The sequence below is a fragment of the Heterocephalus glaber genome, unplaced genomic scaffold (assembly GCF_053883595.1).
Source record: "Heterocephalus glaber isolate CG9 unplaced genomic scaffold, H.glaber_assembly_v1.0 deba00000594, whole genome shotgun sequence".
NCBI classification, from domain to species: Eukaryota; Metazoa; Chordata; class Mammalia; order Rodentia; family Bathyergidae; genus Heterocephalus; species Heterocephalus glaber.
The window spans coordinates 15,160,703-15,178,744 of NW_028258151.1; the positions used below are offsets into that span (position 1 = coordinate 15,160,703).

The 18,042-nt window shown below is 50.6% G+C and overlaps 1 protein-coding gene and 1 pseudogene across 8 annotated transcripts in view; one reads left to right on the plus strand and one right to left on the minus strand.

Moving 5' to 3' along the window:
* Window positions 1–16,230, plus strand: part of Frmd8 (FERM domain containing 8) — a 41,512-nt gene extending 25,282 nt beyond the window's left edge. For 6 of the 8 annotated variants that reach the window (XM_087205296.1, XM_087205297.1, XM_087205300.1 and 3 more), the window contains one exon: window positions 160–16,230. In XM_087205296.1, coding sequence (XP_087061422.1) covers window positions 160–278 — 119 coding nt within the window. In that variant the 3' untranslated portion in view covers window positions 279–16,230. The remainder of the gene's footprint in view (window positions 1–159) is intronic. The other 2 variants (XR_015448919.1, XR_015448920.1) reach the window with 2 other exon arrangements.
* Window positions 10,007–10,129, minus strand: LOC147829509 (U4 spliceosomal RNA; annotated as a pseudogene).
* Window positions 16,231–18,042: the final 1,812 nt, after the last annotated feature.

The window sequence follows — 18,042 nt, forward strand, 5'->3', positions numbered from 1 at the left end:
GCCCAGCACCAGAACATAAGCCTCCCTGGATCTGGGAGCCCAGCCACCTGCCAAGAGCAGCTTGGTCCAGACCGGCCCCGGAGGAGCTGTCCCAGTGCAGTGACAGCCCAGCCAACACCACGACACCTCTTCTCAAAGTCTCCTCTCCTTCCCTCACAGGCAAGGGGATCAAGCGGGTGAAGCCGAAGCGTTCTATGTCCTTCTTCAGCCGGCAGCTCTCCACAGGCCAGCGGGGCTACACTGTGGTGCAGCCTGCTGACAGCCTGGAGCAGGGCTGAGGACGGCTGCACCAGGCAGGAGGAGGGCACTGGGGACCCAGCCTCTGGACCTGCCCTGGCACTGTCCTCCCAGGCAGGGGCCAGGCACATCAGTCCAAAGCCTGTGTACATGGCAGCAAGCGGCTTCAATCCCTTGGGGTCTGTGGGTGTTTCAGACCACAGAGAAAGGACTGCTGCTGCGGGGGTGATACCTGCACTACGTGGAACTGGCCAGGGCCTCCACAGGGTCTCTCTTGCAGTCTGCCCTCCTACCTGTGGACACATCTTCATGCCCATCGCAAGGAGCACAGTGTTCTCTACCCTGCAGGGACTGCAGGCAGCCCCGATGGCAGATGGCTGAGGTCAGGGCCTGGGGCCTGCAGGTTCAGTGTTATTCCTTGGACCTCAGTCACCACATCTCACATTCCTTCTGCTGGCATTCCACTCATTCTACAAGGATGGGCTGGCACTTGGAGATGAGTGCTCCCTGAATTGAGCCCTCTGAAACAGGTGAGGCCCCCATACCATCCCTGAACTGGGACCAGAGGGAGCTGGGTAGAGTCCCCCCTTGCTCACATCTCACCAACGGGCACAAGACACTAAACGGAAAGAAGGTGCCTTTATGTAGCTTTTGGTGATGTCACTATGATGGCTGTCCTGTGGACCAGCAGGCCCACCAGACTGGTGCTACTGGGAAAAGCTGCTGAAAAGCCCCTTGTCACCCGCTGGCCCAGACAATTCCCTCCGTGGATCCACCAGATCTGCCCTTCCATGTCTGGGTCTCCCAGATTTGCATTTGGTCTCTTATCTGCTTTTGTTTGGTGAAGCCAGTGAACTCTTGTTAACCTCAGAGCTGTGGGTTCTCCAGCAAAGGTGTGGGGTCCCCTGAGGACCAGTCTTAGCCACACAAGATGTTTCTCCTCTCAAGGACTTTGGAAAGGAGGCCTGAATGTGGGTGCTTGGCTTTTCTTCCCCATCCCCCCTTTTTGGGGGAGGGTTCTGGGGGTGGAACCTAGGGTTGCACACATGTTGGGCCAGCGAGCTGTACCCCAAGACCCCACCCAGCTTTGGCCCCCTGACAGCAGTGGCTCTGTCTTTTTAGAGGAGCTGGGCCTCAAGATGGGTCCTTTCCTGGCCCTGGGCTGCTTTGTGGGGACACAGGCTTTGCTGTTGTCCCTTGATGGTAACTATGGAAATAGGAACATCTCTTGCTCCAAATCTGACGGCCATTTGTCTGCCCAAGGTAACTTGAGAGCTCCAGATGTTTGGAGGTGGCTTGCCTTCTACCATCAGGGACTTTATTTATCATAATAAATAAGGAAGGAAGAGACCTGGGAGGTACCTCCAGCATTTTGGAATGTTTAGGCTGCATTGTGACATCAGCTGCCACCTCTTGTCTCCCCTGCTGGCTTGGTATATGACCTCACTGAGCTGCCAGCCTGCTGTCCTCCAGCCCTCTAGTCACCTGGGCCTCCTCACTGTTGGCTCCAGCACATTCTTACCTGATGGGCTCACGGGCAGCTGGGGTGTGGTCGGGTGTGTGCACAGATTGCGTGTTTTCACTGTTGAGCTCCCTCTCATGTTTTCTAAGTATCCATTGTACCTTATGCTTCTCTGCCTGCCCTTTGGGACAAAGCAGTATTCTACTAAAATCTCTTTGAATGTCCTCATTCTTTTGTATCATGGAATTTGTTAATAGTAAAATCAGTTTCTAGCAAGCCTCAGGTAGTTTCTGATAGGAAATACTGAGGGTGTGTTCATGACAGCTGAGGACTGGGTTACAGGCCGCCTGTGTGGCTGTTACCAGGTCTTTGTCCAGCCACACCAGGCCCCCATAAAGTGCTCTAGTCCTGGTGCTTTGCCAGGAACTCCGGGAAAGGGTGGCCTAGGAGGGCCAGAGGCAGTGCTGAGATAGTCCTGCCCTCCCTGGGCCAGGCCCAGGGCACTTGTTGCCCACAGATGCTGATGACAGCACCCAGTTTGGAGGGCAGAGACAACACCAGATCTACCCTGGACCACAGCGGGGCAGCAGTGACACAGGCTTTGGCCCTCTTGCACAAGCACCAAAAGTTGGGGGTTGGAGGTCATAAGAGATGTTTCTGGGGATGGAGGCAGCTAGCCACATGTCCCTGTGGCAGTCTGGCCCCAGGACCAGGGCGTCTGTGACAGGGTTGGTACCTGGTGGTCTGCCTGGCTGGGCAGCACAGTGCCATGACCACAGACACATACATGAGGCAGACATGAGTCTCATTTCTTGGCCTTTCAGATGGGAATAATAGTAGTGCTACCTTTTTTTTTGAGACCATGTCTCGCTATGTAATTCAGTCTGGACTTAAACTCACTATGTAGCCAGGTTGGCCTCAAAACTCAGCAATCCTCCTGTCTCGGCCTCCCAGGTGCTGGGGGTACAGGCATGCACCAGCACACCTGGCTATGACAGTGCCACCTTGAAGGGCTGTCGGGTACTTTGGCATGGGGCAGACTGGGCATTCAGCAGGTGTTCTGTGTCTGGGAAGCAAGGAGGGAAGACAGCCACATGAGCAACCTGCCTGGGGTGGTTGACGGCATAGCCTATCACCCTTTCCCCTCCCCAGGCCCACTCACTCTGCCTGCCCATCAGGCTCAGTGCCTGTTGCTGCCATACAAACCCACAACCAAAGAGTAATGAGCACGCACTGTCTCTGTTCTGCAGGTTAGAAGTCTAACATGGTATCAGTGGGCTAAAACCAAGATACAGGCTAGGCTGACTGACCCCTGCCTGAGGCCCCAGGGACAATCAGGGAACTTTTCTAGCTTCGGAGGCCACTGCATTTCTCGGTTCCTGGCTTCCTCTTCATCCTCAAAGCTATGGATGGCAAGTGGCGTCCCCTCTGACCTTGCATCCTTATATCTCTTTCTCCACCTCTTCTGTCTCTGCCATTTGTAAGGAGCCTGTGATGACATTGGGCTGACTTGGATAGTCCAAGACAGTCTCCCTGTGAAAAGTCAGTTGATAGCCAATTGTGGTGGCATACACCTGTAATTCCAGCACTGTGGGATGCTGAGGCAGAAGGATAGCAAGTTCAAGCCCAGCCTGGCCAACTTAGTGACTTAGCAAGACTCTGTCTCAAAATTTTTTAAAAAGGGCTGGGGATGTAGCTCAGTGCAAAGACCCTGGGTTTAAAAAAAAAGGCTTTTATTCTTTGCCGTGTAACCTGACAGATTCATGGGCTCCAGGGTTAAGGCCCTGGTTTCTTCATCTCTGTGAGGTGACACCAGTCCCAAGTTGAGGCGCCAAGCAGATGGTCGACAACATCTGCCTGGTTGGAGAAGGCAGCAACATAAACTCCAGCCCCCACTCTCAAACACCCACCTGTCCAGAGGCAAAGATACCTAGAATAGCAAAGGTCACACTTCAGGCCCTCCACCCCTTTCCCAGGAACCCCAAAATACCTTTGTGAATTCAGTAAAAGTAAGATTTTAGGGCCGGGGATTTAGCTTAGTGGTTCTGCCGCCTGTCTCGCAAGCTCAAGGACCCAAGTTCGATCCCTGATACCACACACACAAAAAAAAGATTTTAAAAATTATTTTCTCAAAGAAGCCCCTGACATGCTGTTTCAGTCCCACAAGTCCTGGATTGGCCACTGTCCAGCAGCCATGCTGGCTCCAGCCATTTCTTGGACACGGCGGCCATCTCAAGCCCCCAGGTCTTTGCCCAGCAGGCTCCTCTTCCTTTTGAAAGTCCAGCTGTTCACCTCCTCCAGCCTTGGCTCCCAGCACACCCCACAGCAGCCCCTTTCCCCCTATACCTGGACCACTTATCAGGCTGGACCTGTATCCCCAGAACAAGGAACAGGCTTCTTTCCTTCCAGGGACAAAGCCCTGTTTGTTGTTTCATCTTCTCTCCCTGTGCTGTGTGGCCTTAGGCAAGTGACATCACCTTTCTGGGTCTCCACATCCTCATCTCTAAAATGGGGATGGCGATTATACCTACAATGGGTTATGGGGAGGCATATGAGGCCTGTCGCCCCCAACTGGCAGTAAACGCTCAGGAGGATTGGTTGTCCCCCTCCTCAAGAGCACAGTTTTGTGCACATCTGAAATGAGAGGTGGAGGAGGTGGTCAGTGCCTCATGAGACCAGAAGTCAGCTCTCTGAGCCCCAGCTTCATTATCTTCATAGTGGGAGCAGTCACCGCTGCTTCACAGGGTTGTGGGTGACACTGTGACAGATACACCTATGATGGCTGCATCATATGATGGCCTGGCACCATCATGCCAGGTGTTCAGCAGTAATTCACTAGATGACTTCAAAGCTCCCTAGAACCCTATTCCTTCTCACAATTGCATTCGATAAATACTGGATGTGCTTGTCGGCCTTTGTCTTTGCTGCCATCAGCCGCACTGACCAGGACCCAAGACTCAGCTTCTCCACTCTTAAGTCATTTTTGTCTGTTCTTGAATTCGCCTTATGCTGTGGTGGCTCACAGACCAGGACTCAAGGCAGAGGTCCTGATAAAGTCCCCTTCCCCTCTCCCTACATAAGATCTTATCACTATATTGTCCAGACTGGCCTCAAACCATCTTCCTTCCTCAGCCTCCTGTGCCTGGCTTGGCTGTCTTATAAAGAACCAGGCATATTAGATTAAGGGCCACCCTGCTGCGTTATAACCTCACTGTAATTATGCCTGTCATGACCCTATTCTCACATGAGGTCTCATTCTGAGAGACTGAAGGTTTGGACTTCAGCATATCTTTTTGAAGGAGACAATTCAACCCATCCCATCCTAAGGCTTATTGTCTTGGCTACCTTTGAGGCTTTTTACTGTACCAAAGGCTGTTAAAAATACCTGCTGAGTCAGGCATGGTGGCACATGCCTGTTAATCCCAGCACTTGGGAAGCTGAGGCAGGAGGATCATGAGTTTGAGATCAGCCTGGGCTACATACCAAGACCCTTTCTCAAACAATACAAAACAAGTCAGCTACCCCAAGTTGCATAGAAAGTAGGGAAGACTTACCTGCCAGCCTGGCACACACAGCCCGGTGGCCAGCACCTGGATCCAGAAGCCCCTAGGCCAGAGGAGGTCCCACAAGCCAAGACTTCGCTCAGCAGGTCACTGTAAGGGACAAGCTCTTCACGGTTCCCACATACTTCACACTTCACAACTCCCACTACAGGAGACTGGGACAGTCAGGCAGGCAGTCCTATTGTCCCTCCTGAGGCCAGCACTTCGGGATCATCCTCCAGCCCTGACAGCAGCACCTGGAAAATCCATGGGCCTCCCTGCCCGTGGGCTGGCTAGAGAGGCTCCTATCAAACTGCAGCACTGCAAGTGGCTGGCTCAGGCCCACTGGGCAGCCTTGTGCCACCCCCCCTCCAAGTGGTGTGCTGGCACAGGGACCCTGTTGGACTCACAAAGATTACAGCAGGGTAGCCCAAGAAGCTGTCACACACTCTGAAAAGACAAAGGCTCAAGGGCCACAGATAAAGCAGGGGAAGGAGAGGGCAGAGATGAACATGCCAGGGCCCTGGGACACCACATAGGGTTGTAGGACTGGTGACTAGGGATCTGGGCACAAATGAGCAGCAGAACCAGCCACTTTGCAGGCTGGGGATTTAGCTCAGTGGCACTGCACCTGCCTTGAAAGCACAAGGTCCTGAGTTCCATCCCAGGTACCACCAAAAACAAACAAAAAAAGAACCAGCCACTTTGCACACCCATAATGCCCCTGATAGATAAGCTGGTCACACCCATCACAGGACAAAGAACAGAAAACAAGCTTGATCTGTGATCAAAGGTGACATCCTGAAGGAGGGTCCTGCCAGGCTCAGCAGGAGAAAGGCCTGAGGACAGCCTGGCTGTGACCTTGAGCCTGATGGACATAGAGTGTCATGGCCAAAGGGAGATGCCAACCTTGGGACAGTCTCACTGCTCACCCTTCTCCCTGGCCTGGAGGACCTTTACAGCCACCTAGCACTTCCTCCCTGCATCTACCCCACATTTCACAGAAGGCAAGCTGGTTACCCAACTTTGCTCAGAATGGGACTGCAGGGCCAGGCTGGATCTCAAGATTTCAGTTTCAAATACCAAGTTCAGAACCAGGTGATGATCAACCACGGATGTGGCCAATGTGGCAGAGTCCTTTGTGGCCATTAGCAGCCTGCAGGTGCTGATCCAGCTCCAACCAGCAGGGGGCAGCTGAGTCCACCCTTTCCAGGTGCTCTACTGTGTAGGTCAGCGCCAGCACTTCCTTCCCTGCCCAGTCCATACAGCCTGGAACATGGTCATGCCCAAAGTCAGAATCTGGGAGATATGGGGTCTGGCACTGCACGCCTATCCCGATTCAGAGCAAGACCCCTGACTCCAGCCTCTGGTGCTAGGGGATCCCAGACCGCCAAAGCACCTGACATGGAGATTCCCTGGGGTTCCCCAGCTTGGTCATGGAACTTGAGCTTTCCAAAGGTCAAGATCTGGAAACAGATTCTGCTGTGAAATTTATAAGTTTTTCTGTGAAATGACAACTTAGTCAAAATATTTAAAGCCAGAGCTATTTGGGAAAATTGGGAGGAGGTACGATGGGCTCCACCCAGGAGCAGAAATCCCAGGCCTCTACCCAAGCAGCCCCTTCTTCCTCAGCAGCTATCCCAGGCCCCTCTCTCAGCGCCTCAATTTCAGGCCCTTGAGCATGCTGGGCAAGCACTCCACCTCTGAGCCACACCTCCAGTCTCCTATTTTACACCCCCTAAACAATTTGACCCAAATACACGTTGCAACAGGGAGGCGATAATATTCCCAGCTCTTCCCTAGGACTTCTGTGTTTCCTGCCATCTGCCCTGGGAATCATTTTGGTGGGAGTGGCAGTAGTCACTGACAACCGAGCCAATGAGCACAGGCCTCTCCAGCACAACGTCAAGGTCAGCAGGCTCCAGAGCGTGTCCACTCCACCCACAGTAGCTGCCCCCATGTAGTCTCAGGGATGGCGCTCAGTCAGGCCAAGACAGGTCAAAGCAGAAAAGGCTCCTGCAGAGGTTCGAGGACAGCCTCGTGCTCCTGTGGGGACACTGCAGGGAGAAGCAAGCCCTGGGCTGAGGACACTGCTATAGGAAGCCACCTCTGTGGAAGCGGGAGGCTCTGCAGTGGGGCTTCAGGTGGGTCCTGGGGAAGGGACAGCATTTCTTCGACACTACAAACCGGGGGTGGGAGATGGCAGGGTGTCAGCATGTGGCTGAGCCCTGCCCACCCCAAGGAGCTGTCCCCAAGGTTCCTGGTGGTGGGTTTGGAGAAGAGGCTAGGAAGTGGAGTCTAGGAAAGTTGAGAGTTGCTCAGTGGGCAATGCAATAGAGAAGGAACAAAAGTCGCTGGAAGCACCAAGTTAGTGGAGACAGGTGAGGCCTATGGGACAGGGCCACCCATCCCAAAGGGCTTCAGTCTGCTGGGGCCCGGGCAGCCAGGATAAGCTACTCAGATGGGGAGGAGAGGTGGGTCAGGTGAGTGCTGTGACACTTTGGGCCAGAGGCTGCAAGAGATGGGCAGTGAGCCAATGAAGGGGGGAGACAGGTGGAGGCAAAACTCAGAAACAGGGTGTTCAGGAGGACTGGGTGCTGAGGGCTGGGGACAAGAGGCAGAAAACTAGGTGCTCAAAAATGTGGAGGGATGATGGGTGTGGTGGACCATGCCTACAATACCAGCATTAGGGAGGTTGAGGCAGGAGAACTGCTGTCAGTTCAAGGCCACCCTAGGCTACATAGTGAGTTCAAGCAGCCTGAATTGAGGTACATAGTAAGACCCTATCTGAAAAAAAAAAAAAAGACTGAAGGGAGCAGTATCACAGAGTCCTGGAAGATCTGCATTTCAGGGATTGATACCATCAAACTTGCATCCTGCAAGGCATGGCCTAGGGCTGGGCCTGCAGGGGAGGAAGCCCTGTGGGCTCTGCCCTGACAGTGGCCAGGAAGGATCTGAAGGGACCAAGTGCCCACAGACCCCACTCCCAAAGCAAGATAATGTCAGATACTTGAGCAGTCCTTTCCCATCTGAGGATTCCCACCTTCTTTTGCCTTTCAACCGATCTGGAGCAAGAAAATGGGAGCAGAAAAGGCAGGTAGGCCAGTGCCTCCATTCTGCTTTGTAGACTGACAGGTGTCCCCCCCTCTCCGTATTGCCTTCTGCCACCATTTAGTCAAGGGAGGCTCCCTTGGTTTCCCCCTGCCCATTCCAAATGTCCCCAGTCCTCAGGAGCAGCCCTCTGTCCTCCTAGGCTCCCCAGTGCACAGCCCAGAGCCAGGCCTGCTTCCTGCCACCACATTTATGGGGCAAGGCTCACAGAAAAACTACTTCCTTCCTTTCCTCTCGTCACTCCACAAATACTTAGAGAGCCTGATCATGACCTTTGCAATATAACAGAGAAGTCACAAACATTTACTGAGGTCTATTGCATGCCAGGATCTCTAGAGCTCCAGGACACACTGGAGGACGATTGAGTTCGGGACTGGGGCCTTGCTGAGAGATGACCCTGGGGCACAGCCCTGAGGAGATGAGGGTGGAGTGGGCTAGATGGCACTGGGTGAAACATATTCCTCAGAATTATGAAATGTCAGGGTGAGGAGGGGCCCCAGGGTGTAGCCAGGAAGCTGGGCAAGATCTAGAGCTTGGCTTTGGTTACTGTAGAGGCAGCAGCACAGGCCCAGCCTGGCAGGAAAAGACCCCTGGGCCTGGGGACGGGGCCAGCTTGTTTTTCTCCTCTGGCTGCTGGGAGGCGAGTTGAGGGGGTTGGGACAGGATGGCTCTTGGCCAGTTCACTGTGACTATGCAGTTTCCAGGCCCAAGCAGTGTTGAGGCGCAGGGCTCAGAGGGAAAAGGCCTAGGCCCTGGACCTCTGGCACCATGAAAAGCCCAAGGTGACCCAGGAGCCATGGCTCCTGAATGGACACATGGATGGAGGAGGGTGGGTAGAGTTCTGGCACATTCTCAAGTGGTAGCAGTAAGACTGTCATAGGGCTACCCTTGGGGTAAACTGTGAAACACCACACTTACTTCCCCTCCTTCTTTGCTCCCTCCCTTCTCCTGGGGTTCTTGTGGGAAATCTTGGGGTCCTTCCCTGGGCTTCCCTGGTGCATTGTGTGTTTGAAAACAACAGCTCCTGCCTCACAGGCGCAAGGTCCTGAGTTTGATCCCCAGTACCAAAAAAAAAAAAAAAAACTCTTGGTTTGAAAACAACAGCTGAGCTGGCTTCCAAACAAGATGGCGGGACTGGTCACTGGGGAGCCAGGAGTGTTTATTGTCCATGGCCCTGAGAAAGAGCTTGGAGAAGGGATCTGACCCTGTAATCTGGATGTTGTCTAAGTGGCCCCTCCCTGTCCCTTCCTCTCCCACTCAGAGACCCTGTGCAAGCTGCATGGAAAGAAGCAGGTTTTGAGAGCCGGGGATTTAGCTCAGTGGTTTTGCCGCCTGCTGCGCAAGTGCAAGGACCCGAGTTCAATCCCCAGTACCCCCCCCCCCAAAAAAGCAGGTTGTGGCCACTGCCTAGGGAGGGGTATTGCACTCAGGGACCCAAAACTCTGTTTACTGCAGTGTTCCAGTGTTCTGGAACAGCTTGTTTTGATCTACAGAAATTTGCAGACACACTCACCTTCCTGCCCTTGTCTTCCACCAGGGCCGAAGTATTTTTAGCCTTATTTGTAGAGGAAGAAAGTAGAACCCAGGCCCAGGGTGTATCCACAGCCCTGGCTCCCTAAAGCAGGACAGGGTCTGTGTGATTTCCTTTTCTTTCATTTGTTCTTTTTTAAAAATTCAATGCTGACTATATTTCAAAGTTGTCATGAAAGTTTTCAATTAGCAATAATCACACCTCAGATAAACCTCATTGAGTATGTTACTGCCACTGGGCAAAGCTTGTGTGGTTTTCTTACCTCTTCTCAAATACACTCCTTTTCCGAAGAAAAACAGCTGTGTGGAACTTGGAGACCAGGAGAGTTTTCAAACACAGTCTCCTTGAAAGGGTTCCGTTTTGTCCTTGAAGAGGATGACTTTGTTCTTGAAGACTGAGGTGGTGGCCAGGGCAGCTCCAGACCTGAGTGCACAAAGGAGCCTTATTTCTGTGTGATGGAGTTGTCTATTTATCGAATAATCCTATGCTTTGTGTGTTGCCAGCTATCCTTACTCCTACTTTTAAAAACAAAACAAAACAAAACAAAAAACAGGGTCTCACTGTATTTTAGGCCCACTTTAAATTAACTATGTTGTGGGCCGGGAATTTAGCTCAGTGGTTCTGCTGCCTGCCTTTCAAGCACAAGGTCCCGAGTTTGATCCCTGGTACCAAAAGAGGAAAAAAAATGTGAATTTCACTATTCACAGGCTGGCTTCCTGCCTCAGCCTCCAAAGTGCTAGGACTACAGATGTGAGCCACTACATCCAGCTCCTACTCCCATTCTTTTTGAAAAATAAAATCTTAAATAATTTCTGGGATTTGGGAATGGCATATGAATGAAGGAAATTTAGAGACGAGAGATGAAAGCAAGACAAAACATCAATTTGGGCCCTGGAAGCAGAACAGTAGTTACCTCCCAGACAGCCTGTCCGATAAATAAAGGGCTGACTCCTCAGCCTGGTATTGTGAAGCGGCTGGAGGCTTTGGTTTCATGAACATTTTTTTTTTTTTTTTTTGACCGGGGATCGAACTTGGGACCTTGAGCTTGAGAAGCAGGCCGTGGAATCACTGAGCTAAATCCCTGTCCCTTCATGAACATTCTTGACAATTCCCTTTTTCCTCACTGTTCTTTCGGGCCAAATCACCCACCCTTGGAAATGTTGCCGGAACAAGACTGGCAGGGCAGATCTTGGAGAAGAGCAAGCTGTGTGGCCGAAGAGCTTGGCTGAGTCACAAGTGAAGAAGCTTGGGCTTGCCACATACTCGACCCGTCCTGACAGTCACAGAAGTGTCACCAGTTTTCCTTGTGGCCTGGGCCCTGCCCTGCCTGCAGATGCCATCTTTCAGAGGCAAGAGGAAAATATTTTCCCAGTTTCCTTGTTGTTGTCAGGAGAGCCTGTTGCCACAGGGTGGTTCTGTTTGTGTTGTTGTGGGTGGTTACCCTGGGAGGACTCTTCCTGGCAGGCCTGCTGTCAGATGCCATTCTCATTCTGGCTACTTGGACTGTCCCTCCACCTTCTACCTCGTGGCCACTGCCAATCAATTGACCCTCATGAGCATCTAAGGCTCTGGTTCTCCTGAACCTTGGCCCTGCAGTGGTCTAGGAGGTGCCAGCTGTCCTTTTCCTTTTCAAAATCCTTACTAAACACTCAGGCCTGCCTATAACCCCTGCAGCTGGGAGGCTGAAGCAGAGGGATAGCTTGAGTTTAAGGCTAACCTGAGTAGCACGACCCTGTCTCAAAAGCAAACAAAAAAAAAAAAAAAGAAAGAAAGGAAAAGACACACTCAGGCCCTGCCTGGCCTTGTTAAAGTAAGTGAATTCACCACGTTTGCTTTAGGCCAGGTTGGGGGCTACCCTGACCCAGTGCCTCTAGCAGTCACTAAACCCACCCTGAGGCATATCACAGGCCACAAACTGCCTGGGACAAATGTAGCTTTTTTTTTTTTTTTTTTAATTACTTTTCTCCCTATCCCTCACCCAAAAGTAAAATGAGTTGAAAACCCAACCCATCTGGTCCTACAGTCCTGTAATTACATGTATTATTTTCCACACAAAACGTTGCTTTTATTTTACTTTGCAACTGCCTTTTCCCAGTTAATACACCGCGCCTCCCAGTTCGTTAAGTATTCCACCCCAGCAGAAGGGTTATCTGCAGCAACTACTTCAACTTTTCAGGTCCCTGCTAAAAGAATGACAAAACCAGGATACCCGTCCTCTGACACCAGGTTCCGTCTCCTCTTAATATTTTCACCGGGCCATTTATTAAGTAACAAAGCAGAAATCTGCCTGCATGTGAAAGCAGAGTCTGGGGAGCGTAACATTCGGATTCCCCCGAAAAGGCCGCAGCCAGCCCTGCCCCCACCCCGCGCCCTCGGGTGTTGACGTCACCCGCAGAGCACGAGGCGTTGCCGCCTGAGGAGTCACGCGCTTCGCCCCACCCGCTCGCGGCAGTGATCCCCCTCCGCAGAGATTCTTCCGCCGCCGCATGGAATTTTCCAGATGCTCTGCCGGCCCTTCTTTCGGGCCTCTGCGGGCGGGCAACCTGAGGTGACCCTGGCACCCTCCCCCGCTCTGGTGAATTCTCAGGAACGCGGCTCCAACTCGGCCTCCATCCGCCCACCCAGCCCCTCTCTTCCGGAACTATGTCCCCACCGCACACAGACACACTACAGAAAAACGAGACTGCTTCCTCATGTACCCCACCCCCACCCCCGCCTCTCACAAATGTGACCTCGCCTCAATCCCATAAAGCACTGCTGGGGGAAGGGATAGTTGGAGAATCTGAGGGAGTGGCCATCAAGGGAAACCTTGAACCGCCCTAGTTGGCTCCTCCGGCCGGGTCGGAAGGGACTTTTTTTCTCTCGGTGACAGTGGAGGAATCGTCCCGTTGAGCCATCCCCCTGTGATGCGACCCAGGGCTATAAAAGCAAAAGTTGTGACCAGTACAGCAGGAGTTAGAGATAGGGAGGGCCGGCCCCTGGCTTTAGGGGTGGGGAGGAAGTGGGCAGTTGAGGGACTCAGGGGAGGCAGGCGGGAGGAGACAAGCTAGATAGGCCCAGTAGGGTGGGATTGCCAGGAGAAGGGGGCCTAAGAGAGGGGACTAGATACTGGGAGGACTGCTGCTGGGAAGGCGGCACTGAAAATGCCCAGAGCAACCCATGGGGAGGGCAGCATTACTCCAGTCCAGGCTGTCCCTGCTGCCTGTTGGACACGGGGACTTGATCTCCAGGAGGAGGCTCTTTCGTGGGCCGAGCTGACCCTAGTCTCCTGGGTTTATGTACAGAAAGGAAAGGCTGAGGTGGGAAGATGGAGAGGAGATAGAGACAGGTGGAATTGGTTGGTTGATACCGTTGTAGTGATCGTGGAAGGCAGGGAGTGAGTTCGGGGAGGGCCGACTTTGAACTTGTCAGTACCGGCAGCTCCCCTTTTTTTTCCAGACAAAGGGGTGTGAACCTACCTGGGGATGAGGCCTGGTCTTGTGGAAACTGGACTTAGCTTCGCGGGGCAGACAGCTCTGGCCCAGGGTGGTAGGTAATGTGGATTCAGCCTGGTGGAGCCCAGGTCTGGGTGTGAGGTAAGGCCTCAGTTGGAAGAGAGGGGAGGCCTGAGGAGCGACTACAGAGGCAAGGAGCCATCCTCACTTGTGGCTAGTGTGGCACCTGTTTGGCAGGATGGGGCTGCTGAGGCAGGATGCTTGTGTCTGAGGGCAACATTGACGGACCTTTATTTTCCAGGTTATAGTGGCCTCCACTGGACTTTCCCTAGGTTCCATGCTAATCTCTTCTGTGAGCTCACTCTACCCCTCCTCCTCCTCCCTCTTAACTCTGAGGTTGTCCCTTCACTTAAACCTGACGTCTGGTGGTAAGCCTGGGGAACTCGCTGGATGTGCTGTTGGAGTCGGTACCTTTGGTAATGGTGGAAGAGAAAAGGCCCACTCCCGCTGAGACTCCCGGTTGGTGGGGTGGGTTGGTGCTGTTTTTGGAGAGGGTGGGGATTGAAGGTGCACCTTTGGGTGGGCCCACAGTGATGGTTTAATTTGAAAGTCACATGCCTCATGGACGTGGTTTGTTACTGTAGTGTTCATCATGGCGAGCAGATGGCACCAGGAGAAATGGAGCCCCTGCCAGTGTGAGTCGTAGCAGTACAGGAGGGGAGACCTTGAAGGAGACAGCCTGATTAAATTGAAGCCGGCAGATTGAATTCCAGAGGCTTGGGAGCAGTTCTCCAGTGCCATCTGTCCAGGCCTCGTTCGGGAAGTCCTGTATTCAGGAGGCCGCCATTAAAGTTTTCAGATGAGCTTATGCGGGGGGGGGAGTCCAAAAATCCAAAGCAGATGCATCCAGCTTGAGGGGCCATCAGCTTTGAATAAAAGTCTGTTCCAGGAGCACCGTCCTCAGGGCACGTGAATGCCAGGCACCCCTTGTTTCCTGGGGATAGGTTTTCAGATGCTGCAACTTCTAAATTGAGCCTCAAATCATTCTAGTTCTGTGCTACGAACCTTGCTTCAAGAAGATTAAGCTGTAGAACGTTTTAACGATGCCACAACGAAGAGTGATGCCTTGTAGATGGCGCTTGCAGATGGAGCCCAGTGACTTCTCACCTACCCTCCTCCTTGCCTCCCTGCTTGTACGCTGGCCAGAGGAATTCTTAGCGTGATGATAAAACTCTTGGGTGTTGGGGGGAAGCTGTTCGATTTTAAATGTCCTAGTGGGTGTATGTAAGATGAGGCAAATTGGTGGCGGCGGGGTGTGTGTGTAAGTGTTGTGCTGAAGTTTGGGCTGGTACAAGCTGATCACGAGCCCAAGTGCTGGGTATTTATTGCAAGTGGTGTTATCTAGTTTGGACATTCTGATGGCATCGCAGATCCCTGGGAAGGGAATGGATGGTGGGTGTACCGATAGTATTGTGTACTGGCAATGGTACTTAACTGATGCTTACGAAGCAAGTTCTGCCACTGAGCTATGCTCCCAGTCCAGATCTTTGATTCTTCTTACTCCATTTATTTAAACTTGATTTTTACATGGCGTTCCATCGGGGAGGGGGAGTTTCTGAGGTGGGGATGGATGGGAAAGAAAACTGAGAGGGAAAAGGGTGGGGGATACAGCACAGAGGGTGAGAGGTTGGGAATGTGGCTTGAAGGAGTTGAGAGTGTGGGTGGGACAATTTAATAGAACTTCTGAGCGAAGAAAATAGTTAATGATAAATTGTTAATGCTGGTTAAATTGTTGCTTAGATGCGATAAATATTGCTTAGAAACTGTAAAAGTGCTTAGAACTTGAAGATCAAGGAAAAAAGCAAAATTGTTTTGCTTTGCTGAAAAGTGAAGAGAATTGAAAAGGTTACTAAAATCCTGAATATTTAGTCATTTGAAAAATGGTGTCAAACTTACAGCCAGGTGTTTTATCTGAAGCTGTAGAGGTGTGTGATTTTTTTTTTTTTTTCAAGAGTAATTTAGGAAAAACTTCTAAATGCCTAAATTGTGGGCTTTTAAAGCTTAAGTGTGCCCCTGAGAATAAATGGGTTCTTCTGGGCTTATAATTCATATTTAGTCACTGAGATCATTTATGATTGAAAATTCTGAGCATAGTGCAAATGTGATGCCTTCTAAAGAGATTTCATGTATAAGTTGTGTTATAAAACATACGTCTGTGATAGGTCAGTAATTATAACAGCAAAACTATTGCTTGCTTAGTATTATCTTTTCCAGTCCGAGGAACCAATTACCTTTATGGTCACTGAAATGACTGTGGTATTTGGTAGCAAACAATCCATATATCTTGGCCAGGGTTACACTGAATAATATATTGCATCTTTAGTTTGAATCTGCTATTTAAGTGATCCAGGACTAGAGGGGAAACTCAAAATCCTTTGGGGAAAAAGTAAAACTGAGTAGGGCATACCTTACTAGATATGGTCTGTAAAAATTTAGAGACTGAAAAGCATATTTGTTTTTGACCTGCTTCTGTTTAGTTGGTACAGTAGTATCAGTGGATTTTAAATGTCTCTTTAATTTCACCTTTATAAATTTAAACCCTCAATACCTTTATGCTTGACATTTTTCTGTTTTGGGGTTCCTTTTTTAAAATGCATAATATGTTGGTGTGGTAGTTTAGTTCCTAACGAGTGACTTGGGTCACTATCAGAACTTAATGCATATTAGTCATGCTTGTATGGGGATATATTTTCGGGTATACTGTTGTGAAATGGAAACTGTAAAAGCAAGTGGTTAAAAGTACTTGTTTATTGCTCTGTAAGGTAAGGACTTTTGTTGCATCATGTATGTAATTACTAATTTTTCTTCCACTTCACAGCATAAATAAAGGTTTGAGTTCTAAGCTTCTTAGAATCCTTGTATTGCTGTTACATTTCTCAATCCCTGTCATGATGTGCTCACAATGAAGGTGATTATGTCTTCACTGTTCACTAGTTCCAAGTAATTGAGGCCATTGATACAGCCAGGAAACTTTACTAAAATAGACCCAATAATGTCCTGAATGGTCTGCAAACTGGTGGGCAATGAGGTGGACCCTGTGTACTGGTGGGAATTGGTAATGTTTCTGTAAAATGTGATGCTTAACCGTATGGTCAAAGAAGATGAGTGTGTAGGTGGGGAAGTACTTTGTCCATATAATATGCTAGAACATTCCCTGAGTATTTCCAAATGGTACTTTTTAATAAATTATTTGGGGAGAACAGTTTAAATAATAGGGTGGACATGTAACTAAGCATGTTTCATATTTCCAGTCTTTGGGATTTGGTTCTAAGCACATAATTCTGAGCTTCCATTTTTCTTTTGGTGCGTGGTTAAAAAGTTTGGGGTTCTTTGTGCAAGTGCTATATTAAGCAAGGAAAGTGCCAGAGTGTGGGTGGAAGCACTTGGAATCCAGTGTGCGTCATGCATGGAAACTGATTGTGTCCTGGGTGGGGAAGGGCGGCAGTGATTCATCCTGGGAGCTGATCAGGACTTGGAGTTCTACAGGTCTTCTGTGTTATTGGCAACTGTACTGTGTTGCTTTACAATAAACAAGTTTGGGCTTGGATTAGAAACACTGCCAGCCCCTGCTAAGAAGGAAGGTGCTTATTTGCAAAAGAGCAGGGCGGAAGTCGTTAGGCAGTAGGCAGTCTGCAGGGCTTGGTTACTTGGGACAGGGAGATGAGTCCTGAACTAAACAGGCAAGGTGGGGACAAACCAAGAGCAAGGAGTGTGGCCTGAAATCTTGTGGTTGACAGCTGGAGACTTGGCTGCAGTCCTAGCTCCTTGAGTATGACTTGTCTGCTGCTTTGGTCATCCCTTGGTGAACCCCTAACTTGTATACTACCATTTGTGAAATGCTTGGAGAAAGGAAGGGAGCATGCCGCCCAGCAAACCTGCTGTCAGCACAAAAGTGAACATTGCCAGGTGTGGATGCAAGGAGCTCCTCCCTGCTTGTCACCTCTTCCCTCAGTCCCCAGAAACAGTTTGACTCTCCTTTCCTGCCTTAGCTTCTTGTTTCTTACTCCTGCATCCTGACACCCTCTTGTCAGAGCTTCTTCTCTTCTCCTTTATGCAATGATTATGAAACTTGGTTCTAACCCAGAGGACAGCTCTAAGTGCTCTCTATCGAAGTGCTTCTCTGTAAGTATCACTGTTGCCCAGCAACTGTGGCAGGCTAAAAACCTGCAGGGTAAATGTCAAGTATTGGAAATAGTTGTGGAATGGGGCTAGTGGAGATGAGGCTGCCGCTAAAGGCTGAGCTCACTGCTTTCCATGAGGGTAAAGGACTTCAGGGTGTGGTGGGGGTATGTGTGTTTCTGGGGATTGAACTTGGGGTGCTCTACTACTAAACTACTGAGTTTTTAATTTTTATTTTATTTTTTGTGATACTGGGGATTAAACAGGCCCTTCACACTGAGCTACATCCTCAGCCTTTTTCTATTTTTTTTTAAATCTTGAGGCAGAGTCTTGTTAAATTGTCCAGGCTGGAGTGGGACTTGGAAACCCCCTGCTTCAGCCTCCCAAGTACTTGGGATTATAGGCCTGTGCTATGAAGCCCACCTAGACTGGATCTTTACCTGGTTATCTTTGGATCTGTGGGATGGGCCTTGATGTTGATGGTAGTGTTGGCAATTCCAATCATCAGTTTCCATACTCAGGCATAGGTCTGAATTCAGTTTTTCT